At 38.4% G+C, this 15,532-nt stretch overlaps 1 protein-coding gene across 2 annotated transcripts; it reads left to right on the forward strand.

Annotated features, from left to right (window-relative positions):
- Positions 1-5,150: 5,150 nt before the first annotated feature.
- On the forward strand, positions 5,151-15,532 carry LOC132033771 (aspartic proteinase-like protein 1). 2 transcript variants are annotated; one of them, XM_059423838.1, is made up of 10 exons: positions 5,151-5,533; positions 7,578-7,716; positions 8,722-8,963; positions 9,285-9,512; positions 9,612-9,750; positions 9,921-9,985; positions 10,064-10,163; positions 14,308-14,368; positions 14,468-14,539; positions 15,204-15,532. In XM_059423838.1, the coding sequence occupies exons 1-10, from the start codon at positions 5,256-5,258 to the stop codon at positions 15,440-15,442; spliced, it is 1,563 nt and encodes a 520-aa protein (XP_059279821.1). In that variant the 5' UTR covers positions 5,151-5,255; the 3' UTR covers positions 15,443-15,532. The 2 variants fall into 2 exon arrangements, with proteins under 2 accessions (XP_059279821.1, XP_059279822.1); XM_059423839.1 differs by having other exon boundaries at positions 5,394-5,533; positions 8,688-8,963.

The raw sequence follows: 15,532 nt of genomic DNA on the forward strand, positions 1-15,532 counted from the left end.
GAGTGGATAGGAAATTAGGTCCCACATAAGGGATGAAGAAAACTGAACAAGATTTGCTTATTATATAGGAGAACTCAAAGGGGTACTTAACCACCCCACCCCCTCCCCTCACGTCCACATTCAAGTAGCATTTAATGCACATCAAATGTGTTTTTCCTCTTGTAGGGTAAAGTGTATTGACATCTACAGGAGGAGATAAACAAAACACTCAAATAGTGCAATAGAGGTCCCTAAAAATTTGCAATTTTAATATTTTCTTGATGTCCTCTGACTTTGCAAGATTGTCAATAGTGGTACTAATAGTTACAATCAACAAATTTTTTGGGTAGATATGTTGGGCGCGCCATGACTATAACACATAAGAAGATGTCACAAACTTTGATGAAGTAGCAGAATATGCCACAACTGCTTCAGAGTTTTAGATGTTGTAATGTTTGAAAAAGGGAAACAATATATATATATATATATATATATATATATATATATATATATATATGAAATGCGACCCATCTAGTGACTAAGTTTTAGAACAACTGAACTCGAGGTAAATAACCTAAGCGGCAAAACCTCCCTAATTACAAGGTCCTCCTCATTAGAAAATATATTGGGCACTGCCGAACATTTTGATACTTTGAAAAAATAAAGGTAAATTATGAACTTGTAAATTGTATATGTGTTAAAAGAATGAGATTGTAGTAAATCTTGTCTAACTGTTATGTCATTAAAATTAAATATATAGATATAACTGAATTGATTTGGATCATCGGAACTTAAATGATTTTTATTCAATGCCCACATATATTTTATATTGACGTAGTTACCCCCTGAACTTGAAATTTTGATAGCTCGATCCTCTTGGACGCTGGTTTGGCAAAGAGTGTAAACACACTTCTTTTACCAAATAAAAAGAAAATTTAGCTAAATTATTGAATTTAAAACGGTGTAATTTCTAAAGAGAGAAAAAAATTATGTATTTTTTCTTTTCATGTAATGACTATTTATTTTAATTGTGTACCTATTTGTTTCAGGTCATATTTCTAAAATACTTGGTTGGAATTACATTATTTTTAGCCAAAATTCTGGAGTTTCAGCTGCATATATTTTTTTAAAAAAATTTCTTCTACAGATGCGATAATTAATTATTTAATTATGTATTTGTTCTTTCTTGCCAAATGTGTAACAATAACTTGATTATAATGCCATTATTTTTAGCCAAATAAAAAAGTTGTAGCCAATAATAACATTGATGTAAGTTTTTCTAATACATATGTGGCTTGAAAAAAATGGTCGAAATATATAATTAGTGGATGTTAAAAGGTAAAAAATATATATTTTATTCCATAAATTCACGTGCACAAGAAAATCCGCGTTGCAGCGTGTAAGTCACGCTTTCATGGATTGACGTTGTCTTTGAGGATAGAATATAGTGAAATATCTTGTTCATAAGAGTAGCTAGGCCAATTTAAAATCCCAATATGCACTGAACAAAAATAATCAAGTTCAGGAATCCGATCTATCCTACCTTGTGGACATAAGATCCAATCAACTATAGGGATAATGTGCGAAAGAATTAGAGAAGTAACGACTAGTAAATGCCTTGCGAACTCGTCACAACTCACAAGCCTTTCGCGATCGGCGCATGCTATTTTTTTTCTTTCTTTTTAAACTACCTAATGCAATTTCTTTAAAAGAAGAAAAAGTAATTAATATGCAAAAGAAACGGTTGTCACGAGATAAACACAACATAAACACAAGAAGGAGCATGCACGCAATCTCAAGTATAACGACCGCTTGAGAGATAATTTAGATTGACATGTCTTATTTATTTATAACTAATGTAGGAAAAGTAATTAGAAGAACGTTAATAAATTGTTTGGCACACATACTAGATACACATAAATTATAATATAGAGATTGTTTGAACACCTTAACAAAACAATCATTTATTTTTTAATTTTAACCATCCATCTCTGCGTGAGTGGATGGGCTCCAATAAATCAAAAGAATATTAGAGGAAAGGGGAGATCAAGATCTCCAGGACCTACTAGGCTTCATTAGTACAGGATTGTATGATTTCAATTAAACTCCCAAAAAATATATATGCATAAGGGTTATAAACCTCCCATGTTAAGTATGTACATATCAAGAAACATTAAAAGCAAAAACTCTATTCAAGTTCCTACCAATCGAGAATGTATTTATGGTATTCTTTATTTTAATTGAGAGGTACTTCATCCTAACCAAAATAAGCTCACCTTTAGGTCCTTTAGGGAGCTGCAGAGGATTATCAAACTAAGAGATGCTTATGTTTTGTGTAGCATGATTCGCTAAAAATTTCTATTTCGCACCTGATTACTATTAATTTTTTATAAAGAATATTAAAAAATTAGTCTAAGTCTATGTTTTTTGTTGGTTAAAAGCTTAAATTTCATTCAACCAAAAGCGCTAACCGGGCACATTGACCAGCTCTATTTTTACTTGGAGGTGGCTCTCAAGTTTCCCTTTTATTACATTCATCTACAATAAGTAAATGCTAGACAATTCAGTCACCTAGAACAACTAGAACTAAAACTATATTGGATAAACATTAAGTTGTTGTAGATGACTCTTCCACTTGGCATGTCTTTGTCCCTCAATGTGCAATTGAATGATAATGTCTCGGGATCCTTTTGTTGCTTCTAGTGACCTTATTTTTTATCTTTTATCGTTTCTTTCGGCCCAAATCTGATACACTACTGCAGCAAAACAAAACACCAGTATATAAGCTCTTTGTCTGTTGCTGCTCATCCTTTGATTCAGCTAAAGAACCTATTGGTTCCAGTCATCAATTTGCCTTGTAAAGCCTAGCCATTTCACAAGAGAAGACCACATATGAGCAGAGTAAGAACAAGTAAAGAATAAGTGATCAAAAATCTCCTCCATCGAGTATTGCGAAGTACGCAATCTGTTTGCACATATATACCCTATTTCTTGACTCTATCAACAGTAGATAGCCTCCTACGCAATGCCGTCCCATAAAGTGTTGTCTTGGAATAAGACCTTTAGTAAGTACTAGTTTGCTCTAAGCAGCTTTTGGATATTGAGGCATCATGGAGACATAACCCTTCTTAATATTGAATCCTCCTGAATCTGTCAAGGAATGCAAAGTATCTTGAAGAGTGGTATTCCCAAGTAACCAGCTTCTTGCATCAAAAATCTTTTTGAGTATCTAACAAGCTTGCTTTGGGGTCTGCATTGTTTCCAGATCACTGGCTTTTATGTAGAAAGTATGAGCCCATATCACCCAAAGCTTATCTTTCTTATGTTCTATAGCCCATAGTAGCTTACATAATGCTGCTCTATTCCATGTAAGGAGGTCAAACACATTCAATCCACCTGCAGTTTTAAGTTCACAATTAGAGCCCGTTTGGATTGGCTTATAAGTTCTTTGTTGTTTTCAGTTTTTTTGAGTGTTTGACTGGTTAGCTTATAAGCCATATTGTGCTTAAAATAAGCCCAAAAAAATATAAGCTATTTTCAACTTATACGCTGCTTTTTTTAAGCTAAGCCAAACGGGCCCTTAGTCTCCCATGCTACTAGAGCCTTCCTAGAACAATTATTACTACCAGTCTAAGGCCTCATTTGTTTGCACTTATTGGAGGTCTGAATCTGAATGGTTCAGACCTTAAGCCATTAAGTGCATTTGTTTACATTAAGATCTAAGCACTTATTGGATATGGCTAGGTCTTAATCATTAAGATATTGAACCAAGTCTTAATATCATTAAGAGGTATTTTTATATGGAAACCCCAACCCTCCACCTTAACCCCACCCCCACCCACTCTCCACTCCAATGCCACCCCTACGCACTCTCCACTCCAACCCTACCCCACCACCCACCCACCTTCCACTCCAACCCCCCACTCCTCACCACCCTCACCCCACCACCAACCCCAATCCCATCCCACACCACCCACCACCAACCCCTACCCCATACCACCCACCCCCACTGCCCCCACTTCCCACCACCAACCCCACCCTTACTCCCCACCAACCCAACCATCAACCCCTACCCCACACCACCACCCACCTCCACTCCCCACTTCCCACCACCAACCCCATCCCCACTCCCCACCAACCCCACCATCAACCCCTACCCCACATTACCCAACCCCTACCCCCCACACCACCACCCCACCCCCACTCCCCACTAACCCCATCCCTACCCCCATCAACCCTACCCCAACTATCTCCCACCCCTCGCCCCAACTACCCACTCGCCCCTCTACCCCCACGACTACAAAACATCTCTACCATTACTAGTGAACATAAATGTTTCATTTTTTTATCAAATAATAATTTTTTATTAAATTTGTATTTATTTTCTACTATTTAGTTACTTTTTAATTTGAATTGTATATTTATTATGTTTAAATAAATACATTATGCATATTCAGACATTGAAAAATAAATAGTCTTAATCATTCAGTGTTTACTCCTACTCCCCCACCCCCCCACCACCAACCCTACACTACCTCCCAGACAACATTTTAATGATTCGGATGTGCGTATTTAGTTACTTTTTAATTTGGCGTCTTAATCTTAATGAAAACAAATGGGACCTAAGTCTATTTAATTGCTACGCAAATGAATTGTACAGTTTCAGAACTAAATAATTAATGAAAAAGTGTATTAAAAAGAACCACAACAAGAAGCTTTTTAAACTCACGATCAACATTAAAGAGCGATAATAACACTCAATAAACAGATCATAATCCAATAATATTAAGTGAGTTAAGAGTTTGAACTACTACCTCTAAATACCGTATTGCCAACAAGTGTGGTGAAATAAATAAGATACTTTTATAACCAGTTTCAAAAAAATAAATGACATAATTACATTTTTAATTAGAGGTTTCATATTCTAATTTAGGAATAAAAAAAAGTCGGAATAGTGAGTTTCTATATTAAGGGCGGTGCTTGTCTTTTGCTTTTGTATTTTTCACCAAAAAGATGTGCTTTTTGTTTTTAGAAAAAGAAACAAACGAAAGAGTGGTAGTTGTCAGTAAAGAAAAGAAAAGAAAAGAAGAAGAAAAAGTAAAATCTAGAATGGCGATAATGACATTTGTCGTCAATAAACAGTGAACACTCTACTCTCCCCACACTACTCACCCAGTTGTTACTACTCTCACCAAAAACACTCCCAGTTTTAAAAAACAAAACAAAAAAAAAAAAGAGCCTCGGATTCTCTATCTCTAGGGTTTTGCTTTGCTTCAATGTCGGTTGTAGTTGTACTGACGGCGGCGTTGCTGCTGCTGCTTTCCGTTAATGTCACCGTTTGCAACACGTTCTCGTCGAGGTTAATTCACGGGTTCTCAGACGAAGCGGTGTCGTTTTGGGCATCTAAAGGCGTGACGTGGCCGAAACGCGAGAGTGTGGAACACGCGAGGTTGTTACTTAGCAATGATTTGAAGCGACAGAGATTGAAGAAACAGTTATTGTTGTTCCCTTCTCAAGGAAGTCAAACTCATTTCTATGGAAATGACTTGAGTTGGTTAGTATTTCACTACTCAATAATGTGTATATATGTTTCCCAAAAGTATTAATACTATCTGTTTTACAAGATTTGTTAATAATTCAAGCTTAAAATTAGCAATACTGTAATCAATTTTAACTTTTTTTTTTTTAACTTTCATATTTCCTGTTGCATCTCTGGAGTCACTTATTTATGTGTGGTGATATGCATAACTACTGAAAATATATATTTCCGAAAATATGAGATTTGTTGAAATTTGAAGCTTAAAATGCGCAATACTGTAATCGATTTTGAGTGTTTTTTTCGTATTTCCTGTTTGAAGCTTAAAATGCGCAACACTATAATCGATTTTGAGTTTTTTTTTTTTTTTTTTTTTTTTTGAATTTCCTGTTGCATATCTGGAGTCAATTATTTATGCGTTGTGATATACATAATTCAAGTTCAGCTGAAAAAGGCACAAGAAAATTAAGTATGCTGTAAGTTTGTCTCAATATGATGGATTTTTTTTCCCCTGTAGAAAACCTAACTTGAGTTGGTTAGTATTACTGAAAATATACATATACTTCGGAAAGTATTTCTGTTTAATACTATCAGTTTATGAGATTTGTTAAAAAATGAAGATTAAAATGCGAAATAATGTAACCAATTTTGGTTTTTTTTTTTTTTCTTCCTATTTCCTGTTGGATCAACGGAGTCAAATTCTTTTTGCTTATGATATTCAAGTTTAGTTAAAAAAGCACAAGATAATTAAGTAGTCATTTGGTCATAGATTCCAAATATTTTTAACTTTATTTGGAATTTATGGAGTTGTGTTAGGTTATACTTTTTGTAAAGAATGTTTGGAATAATGTTCATGCTTGAATGTACGTAAGTACAATTTCAAAAGTGAAAAGTGCGTTTGAAGTTATTAGTTTTTTTCCAAATTTGCAATACAACTTCAAGCTGGATTTGGAATTTTCATGGCCAAACACTGATTTTTAAATAAAGTGAAAAATTATTCCAAAAAAGGTGAATAATTTTTATGGCCAAACGGTTCCTAAGTAGTTGTAAGTTTGTCTCAATATTATGGATTTCCTTTTTGTTTTTCTGCTAGAAAACTAACTTCTAGATCCCTCTATATCTGGTTAACCATAATGACGGGGAATGTAAGAAAGTTTAACTTTGAATCAAAATCTTAAATGCCGTGTTGCTGTACCTAGTGTCTTTTTATAGTATAAAATACTGTTTAAACAACAATTTAGGTCATGTAACCCGAATTGTTAACTCCTCCTTATGTATCGCAAACTGTAAATCTTGTTTTGAAGGGCAGAGAAATCATATCTCTAGAATTAAGCATAAGTGTATTCACAACTTATATTATTGGTGTAAGCGTAGTTCTCGGGTGAATGTGCATCAGTTTTTGGATTTTCTAGATTTGTTAGGAGGGATGTAAGTCTTGTTTTCTGTTCCGGGATGTTTTCTATAACGTTCTGTACTATCTTGGTACCTTATTAATAAACTTTTACTTTATCAAAATAAAGAAAAATCTGAAAGAGATCCTTTCCCCTTTTATTTTTTCAGTTGGCTCTTCTTTCAAGAAATTTAACAAAAAACTCGAGACCATTATATGCTGGGAACAAGAAAAAGATATGTTGAAAAATAAGAATGAGATTGCTAAGCTCTTAATAACATTATATGTGAACACGGTGATTCCACTTTCCTCGGCATGTCACCTTTTCAAACATGTGCCTAGATTCCTGTGATGTATGGTGATTATGTTTCCTTGTCGGAGAGGTGGAAGTATTGAGGATTTTATCACGGCTTGCTTTGAGAAGGAGGGATTTCGCTAGAGATGGTATGTTTGTGCACGAGGAAGGTTTTTTCCTTTCTCCTTCCATTGCTTGACTAGGTTCGCTTTGCAAGGAGGGAAGCTCAACCAAAAATCCAAAACCCTTGACAATTCAAACAGTGAAAATATTGTATATTGCATGACATATTTTCCCGAGATCTTACCAAGCAAAAATATTATAAAATTTATTGAAATCTAATTAACTCTCTATATGTTTTGGATTACTATATTCAGGCTTCATTATGCGTGGATTGACATAGGGACACCAAATACATCTTTTCTGGTCGCATTGGATGCTGGAAGCGATCTGCTCTGGGTCCCTTGTAATTGTGTACAATGCGCTCCATTGTCTTCAAGCTACTACTCAATGTTGGTAGGTCACCCATGCTAAATTTTGCATTTGACTGTTTATTCTTACTGGTAATATTTGACCTTACTTTATTTCAAAACATGAGCTGTGATTTTTGAAACTACTATCTACTCAATTCCACGGGCGATGTCATCTTCACTTGTGGTGGGACCACTAAAGTACTATAACGTCCTTAATTAATTTGATGTAGTTACTCTATAGGAAGATATATAAACATATAACCGTCTTGCAACATCATTAGGTGCTCGCCAATTTTTCTGTCCAAGTTAAACTACTCATGCACTTGATGCTTTGTGCAACCTCAAAGTCCAACATTCTGCGGTCTCAAGCTCTTCAAGTTACTGCTATAACCTGATATATTATCTTGGAACCTCATCATTTTCTTTCTGAAAGAATTTGATTTTGTTTTAAAGATACACCAACTAATAAAAGGTTTATTAGTTTTAAATTTTGTTGTATTTCACAGCCTCTATTGTTCCGTTGTAAACTTTTTTTCCGTTCAAGTAAAACATTTTAACTTTAAGATATGGAGGATCCAAGGGGTGGAAATTTAGTTGTATTATTTCACAATCTTATACTGATTAAGGCATGTACTTTTTGGCTGGTTCATCTCTTGCTGAACAAGTAGGAGTGTCACTTTTTACTTTTCATGTGTATTTTTTGAAACTCAATCTGCGGATTGCACTAACACATTTTGTTGGAGTAGCATATGCATTTTTTGATTACCATTTGTTATACTTAACTTTTTTGGGTGAATGTTTCAAAGTTGAAGTCGCCGGGCTTCTCTGATTTTCTTATTTATGACATGAGGATGTTGTCTTCTATCATATATCCTTATGAATTTGTCTTGATTTCATTGCTGCAGTTGAGGTAATCTATGTCTTATACTCTTATCAGTGCAACATTTAGAAGTGACAGCGTATCTCATCTTGGGAACAGTTTTAGCAGTTAATTCTCCAATGATTGATTGGCAGGTGCTCCCTTGAATTTGGGGCATCTATTATGCAGGATAAAGATCTGAATGAGTATAGCCCAGCACGATCAAGCACCAGCAAGCATCTTTCTTGCAGCCATCAATTGTGTCAACTGGGTCCTAATTGCCAGAATCCAAAGGACCGATGCCCTTACACCGTTAACTACTATTCTGAAAATACATCAAGCTCGGGTTTTCTGTTTGAGGACCAACTGCATTTGACTTCAGTTGGTGGACATGAACATCAAGGTTCTGTGCGAGCTCCTATTGTTATAGGGTATGCTTATTTATTTTTTATTTTTCCAGTTCTAATTCTTGTGAGTAGGACCATCGTAACAGATTGATGAGAAAAGAAGACTTAAAAGACCTACTTTATGAGTTCCCTTATGAGCGAGTTTGTAGGTGCCTTAGTCAAGTGTAGCAAGGGCTTCCCCAAAGAGAAGATTTGGCGGTTGAACCTTGAAACCTTCTATGGCTGTCTCATTGGGGACTTTATTTTTGGCTATATGATTAGTGTCCTAGCTGCTAGTTGCCAAGTTACAGTATTTGCCAGTTGGTTGATGAATATGGTTTTCATTTATCTATTAACTAATTGCAGCTGTGGTAGCAAACAAAGTGGCAGTTATTTGAATGGAGCTGCTCCAGATGGGGTGATGGGTTTAGGGCCTGGAGAAATTTCTGTTCCAAGTTTGTTGGCGAAGTCTGGACTTGTTCCACGTTCATTCTCTTTGTGTTTTGGAAAGAGCAATTCTGGCACAATTTTTTTTGGTGATCAAGGGCCTGAAAATCAAAGACAAAGTTCATTTGTATCTTTAAATGGGAAGTAGTATGTATCTCCTCTATGCGTTTGTTCTATTTTTAGCTTGATTGCCAAACAATTTCTTTTGCACATTTATCTTATGTTGCTACTGGTAATTTGTACCAGCAATACCTATGTTGTTGAAGTTCAACGTTATTGTGTTGGGGGTACCTGTCCAAAGCAAAGTGGATTTCAAGCCTTAGTTGATAGTGGGTCTTCCTTCACTTATCTCCCTTCTAAAATCTTTACAGAAGTAGTAACTGAGGTACAAGTATCATTTTTCTCTTGCCCTTGCTATTCCCTGTTTCCTCTCTTGGTTTCACAAGTTACTTTTTTTTTTGAAACTGGTTTCACAAGTTACTTTTCTGCTTAGTTTAAGAATGTAGATTCAGTTTTTTGTTGTACCTGAGTTATTTCCCCTTTATTGTCTTCTAGTTTGAAGAACAAATAAATGCTACAAGGTTAGCGACAGAAGATTTTCCTTACTGCTATAAGGCTAGGTAAAGTCTGCTTTCATGAAGATGCTGGTTTGGGTTTATCTACTTGTAGATTATTGTCCATATGCTCTTTTTATGCAGTTCACGAGGTTTACCAAACATTCCTACCATGAAACTTGTGTTAGCTGCTAACCAGAGCTTTGTAATTCAGAACCCCATGTTTACCATCTCCAATGGTCAGGTCAGCATCTGAATCTCTTTGCTTTGCGATCGGCCTGCAAATTAATATTTTCTTTTTGTGGTGTGGAGGATTTTACTTGAATGAGCTGGTATCATGTGATGCTTATGCACGCAAACTCTGAGTTTGTACGAGGAAGAAGTTAGTGCATCCAAAAGGCAGAAACTGAATTAGGTCTTGATCTGGATTTACCAGAATTTTGTCACGGAATTAATACTATCATAATGGATCTGTCGATAAGTACTTCCTGTTTTCCATTTTGTGGTTGGTGGCTGACTGGCTCAGGTCGACTTTAGAGCTTTTATTAGTTATCAAATATCATTACAACAACAACATACCCAGTTGAATCCCACAATGTGGGGTCTGGGGAGGGTAAAGTGTACGCAGACCTTACCCCCACCTTGAAAGGTAGGGAGGCTGTTTCCGAAAGACCCTCGGCTCAGAAGAAAACAAGGGAAAAGAGTCAGATACGGGCAGGCAAATCAAAACCATGCAAAAATGAGAAATAGCAAGAGCAACGACGTTATGATAAAACAGCAAAGATAGACAAGACCAACACATTCTGAAAATACATCAGAGAAAGGAAACCCTCGCAACCCCCCCACTAGCCTCTACCCCGATACTCACCTCCTCCACCCTCCTGGACTTCATGTTGGTCGGAGCAACATCCCCGCCGAATCACCTCTCCCCAGGCCTTCTTTAGCCTACCCTCCCCTCTCTTATAGCCGACCATGCGCCATCCTCTTTTTTTTTTTTCCGTGTGCATCATCGCATCTCCGCCGTATAGTGGCCGAACCACCTCAACCTCCCCTTCCCGCATCTTATCCACCATGTGGCCACACCCACCTTATCCCGAATCACTTCATTCCGACCTATCTCTCCCGGTACGCCCGCACATCCATCTCAGCATCCGCATCTCAAGTACCTTCATCTTCTCGGGACATGCGCTTTCTTAGCGGGGTTAGCATTCCGTCCCATACTTAGCCTGCCTAACCAAAGAGAACTTTTCCTTGGCGATGTTCTTATCGCACAACAACGCGAGCTTCCATTTCATCCATGTCCTCATTGGGGACTTTAATCTAGCCCTTGACGATCGACCCCGTGTACTTGAAACTCTCTTTCTTCGTGACGACTCCGAGTATCCACCGCACGTCCTCCCCGTCCTCTTTCTCGACTCCCATCACCGAACTTGCACTCCAAGTACTGCTTAGTCCTCGCTCAACTTGAAACCCTTTTTTGCCGCAGTCCGCAGCCAAACCAAAGTGGCACGTTATCCGCGACTCGTCAATAAGCTGCTCCAAACAACATGCACCACGTACCTCTCCTTGAATGTGGCTTGCCGCAGCCTCCAGAAATGAAACTGTTCCAAGCGCGACCCCAGCGAAGTCATCGTGATCGGGAAGGTTCCCTGGGAGTCACCTCCAACCGTCCTCACCCGGTCTTCTCCATCATACATGTCCTTAATCGCTCTTTTGGAAAGAACAATTCTGGCACAACATTTTTTTGATTTATCGTAAGCCTTCTCAAGGTCGACAAACACTACGCGCAAGTCATTTCTTATCTTCGCTCCACCAATTCTCGTAGTCGTACCCGCATTAATGCGGTTCTCCGAAATAAACTAACTTCCCTCATCCTTTTAGCTTACTCTCTCCCAAACTTTCATCGTATTGCACAATCTAAGCTACTTGTACCGAATATACCCCTTGTTTTTGAAGATCACGGTGCTCCATCTGCATCTTAGCCGTCCTAAAATAATATTCAACAACCGTGTAAGCCACTCCAAGCCTCCCTACCCGTTGATAGTCCCCCCCCGCTCATCTTCCGCATAACCCTCTCGACCTCTTCAAATCTTCACAGCCCCTGAGAGAACCCGCCTAAAACGATGTTGCCCCTTTCTATTCCGTGATGCTGAACAGACCGCCAGGAAAAGGCATCCTCCACTAAAACTTCCCCTCCCTAGTTTTCGATACATTCACTCTGATCCGTTGTCCCGAGCCTTCCTCTCCCTCTGGCTTCTTTGTACAACTTCCCCGTCCCCGCCTTTTTCCCCCAAATCTTTAAAAAATCCAAATGCTACAAGTCTTAATGCTAACTTCGCCCTTCCTCGCCTTCTTATACAGCTCCATTGCTAGGTAAAGTTTGTGCTCTCTCAGCCTTTAGATACGCTGGTTTTCTTAGCTTCCACTCTACCTGTACGATTTTGTCCACCACCAGTCCCGCTGTTTTAACCCTTCGAGCAGCACCTCGGCACGTCGCTTCCCCTCGATGTTTACCGTCGTAGTCCACATCTAATCGCATCCCCGCTACTCCTGTGTGCCCCAACGCCAACCGCTTCCCCGGCCCCGGGCATTGCTTGTCCAAAGCGTCCGACCCGTACAACGCTCTTTTCTCCCTCTTCCTTTTTATCTGTGTCCATAACCAAGAGCCTATGTTGGGTCGTGAGGTTCTTGCTCGGGATAACCTTGCGGTCCGTGCTCTATCGCACTTACGGAGAGAGTAGGTAATCAATTTGTCTTGGCCCTCGTACTCCGAAAGGTGACCAAATGCTCTTCCTTCTGGAAACTAGAGTTCGCTATCACCAAATCGAAAGCTCTCGCGAAATCCAACAGCGCCGTACCTCCCTCATTCCTATCCCCAAACCCAAAGCCTCCATACACATCATCGTATCCCCTAGCCGATGTCCCGATGTGGCCATTGAAATCACCACCAAGAAAAAGCTTCTTTGAGTGCAAAAAATCCCGCACAACCTCGTCCAAATCCTCCCGAATAGCCTTTTGATCTCCTTATCCCGGACATGCTGTAAGCACCAACCACATTTAAAGTATGCCCTCCAACTACTATCTTAATAGTCATCAGTCACTCACCCTCTGACCCCTATGAGCTCTCGTCAATCAGAATGCCAACTCCGTTCTTGCCATTTTGTGGCCTCCCGAGAACCACAACTTAAACCCATCTACATCCCGAGCATTCCTGAGTTATCAAATATCATTGTTACTATTAATTTAGCATTTGAAGGGGAGCTTTGGCGTAACTGGTAAAGTTGCTGCCATGTGACCAAGAGGTCACGGGTTCGTGCCGTGGAAAACAGCCTCTTGCAGAAATGCAGGTTAAGGCTGCATACAATAGACCCTTGTGGTCCGGCCCTTCCCCGGATCCCGTGCATTGCAGGAGCTTAGTGCACCGGGCGGCCCTTTTTTTCACTATTAATTTAGCATTTGAAATTTCTATGAAATCTACTCACTTGTGAAATTGAGTCCAGCTCTTCACCAAGTGACTTTTGGTAGAGATGCTTGAAGTATATAACTTAAGGAGAATCCAAAGATTTGCTATGAGTGATGGTGAACAGACAGGAAATGGGGCTAATAGGTGGCATGACACCCCAAAGTTAAAGAAAATTTCTGCTAGTACTTGTGAAATTTTTGATAGCGTAAAGTGTATACTAGCTCTATAAAATTTTGTATGTGGGCTCCTGTGATATCTTTCCTATAGAACTCCAATCCTTCCAAAATTTCTTCTGTGCCCATCCTAGCTTGTTAGTGCTCATCATCTCTCCTTATCAAAATTAGTTCTCTAAGATTTCTATTAGTTTTGTCAACAATAAGAAAGATTTCTGTTAGTTTTGTCATAGTGGCAACTGGCTACAAGGTTGGTTTGGTTCTGTAAGTAGGTCCCATTCACGAGTTATTACAGTTGTAGCATGTTCTTTTGCAAACTTCTTGGGCAAAATGCTCTCTATGTGCAAAGATGAAATGATGGCTAAATGTTCCTGTAGTTGGATCCATGCTGGTTTTAGTTTTACTGCTTGTGAAGATACATGTTACCCTGCTGCCTTTGCATCTTACAACAACAACAACAACAACAATAACAACATACCTAGTGTAGTCCCACTTCTGGGGAGGGTAGGATGTACGCGTACCTTACCCCTTGATGTACGCGTACCTTACCCCTTGAACAAGAAGAAGAAGAAGAACATACCCATTACCCAGTGCATCTTGAACAAGAAAATTTCATTTCCTTTATGATAAAGCAAGTATGATTTCTCCGTAGGTTTTCCAGTCTATGATTGCAAGTTCATTGTGCCCTCTCTCATGGACTTTGTTCTGCAGTCTTGATACTGATGGGTTCTTACAGAAGGTATTTTGTGCAGGGAGATAACTATTATTGTGTAGGTATCTTACCTATTGAAGGAATGATTGGTATTATTGGACGTAAGTTGATTATATTATTTTAAACTCATTTAAGGTGCACATACATGTATGTTGACAGTCGCATGATCCAAGCAATTAAACTTGAGTTGTGCTATGCAGAAAATCTTATGGAGGGATATCGAATGGTGTTTGATTGGGAAAACATGAAGTTGGGTTGGTCTCGCTCCAAGTGTAAGCTCATTGTGCATATTTTGTTTAAATCAAACTAATTTTGGTTTTTTATTGCTGGATTAAAAGAGAAAGATGAAAGATGAGTTTGTGATATATGGGAAGTAATTGGATTTGATAGGTATTTCCTTGATGTTCCTGTTTAGATTTTAAATTGAAACACGTGGGTTGGTCCTCATGTTGGTTATTGTTACATTGGTTCTTTGAGCAAATTCATGCAGACAACACCTTTGATCATTTTGACTTGTATCGGTAGGGCTAATCTTAGTAAACCTTATTTTGTGAAGTTTGGCAAATATAACTGTTTCACTAAATCTGTCCCTTCAATTTCCTTGTCTATTGAGTTATAATTGGCGTATTAACCACAATAATTATGAAAATAACACTCCTAGTAAACTAGTAGTAATTAGCCATAATAAATGGTCTGGGATCCTACAAGAGTCTTGAAAGCATGGAGAATTTTAATAATCATGCAGGAACTCAATTGAAGTATGTTCTTCTGGGGTTAGATTTGTCTGTAACATTTCACATGCTTGGCCGGTAGACATGTAGAATTCTGTGGCATTATCATCTGATTTGATATTAAACAATATGGGTTTCTCTTCCCCGTGCCCCCTCTTCTGAATGTGCGCGCTTTAATTCACGAAACCATCTTTTGCATCTGCAGGTCAAGACATAGGCGGGAGTGCAAAGGTACCACCAACACCACCTCCGAGTGGTTTGACAACAAATCCGTTGCCAACAACTGAGCAACAAAGAAGCCCGGGTGGACATGCAGTTGCACCTGCCATTGCCGGTAAAGCTACCCCTAAACCATCTGCAGCATCACTCCATGCAGTTTCATGGCATTGTGCTATGAGTTCTCTTCTACTTTCATTGGTTGTATGGTTGCCTTATAAGATATAACATTTGTAATTATGTACTTATATGTAAATTCTCAGTGCTAAAAATCGTGTATTCTAGTCAATTAATTTCATTGGTTTTGCTTCTTTTTCA

The sequence above is a fragment of the Lycium ferocissimum genome, chromosome 10 (assembly GCF_029784015.1).
Source record: "Lycium ferocissimum isolate CSIRO_LF1 chromosome 10, AGI_CSIRO_Lferr_CH_V1, whole genome shotgun sequence".
Classification (NCBI taxonomy): domain Eukaryota; kingdom Viridiplantae; phylum Streptophyta; class Magnoliopsida; order Solanales; family Solanaceae; genus Lycium; species Lycium ferocissimum.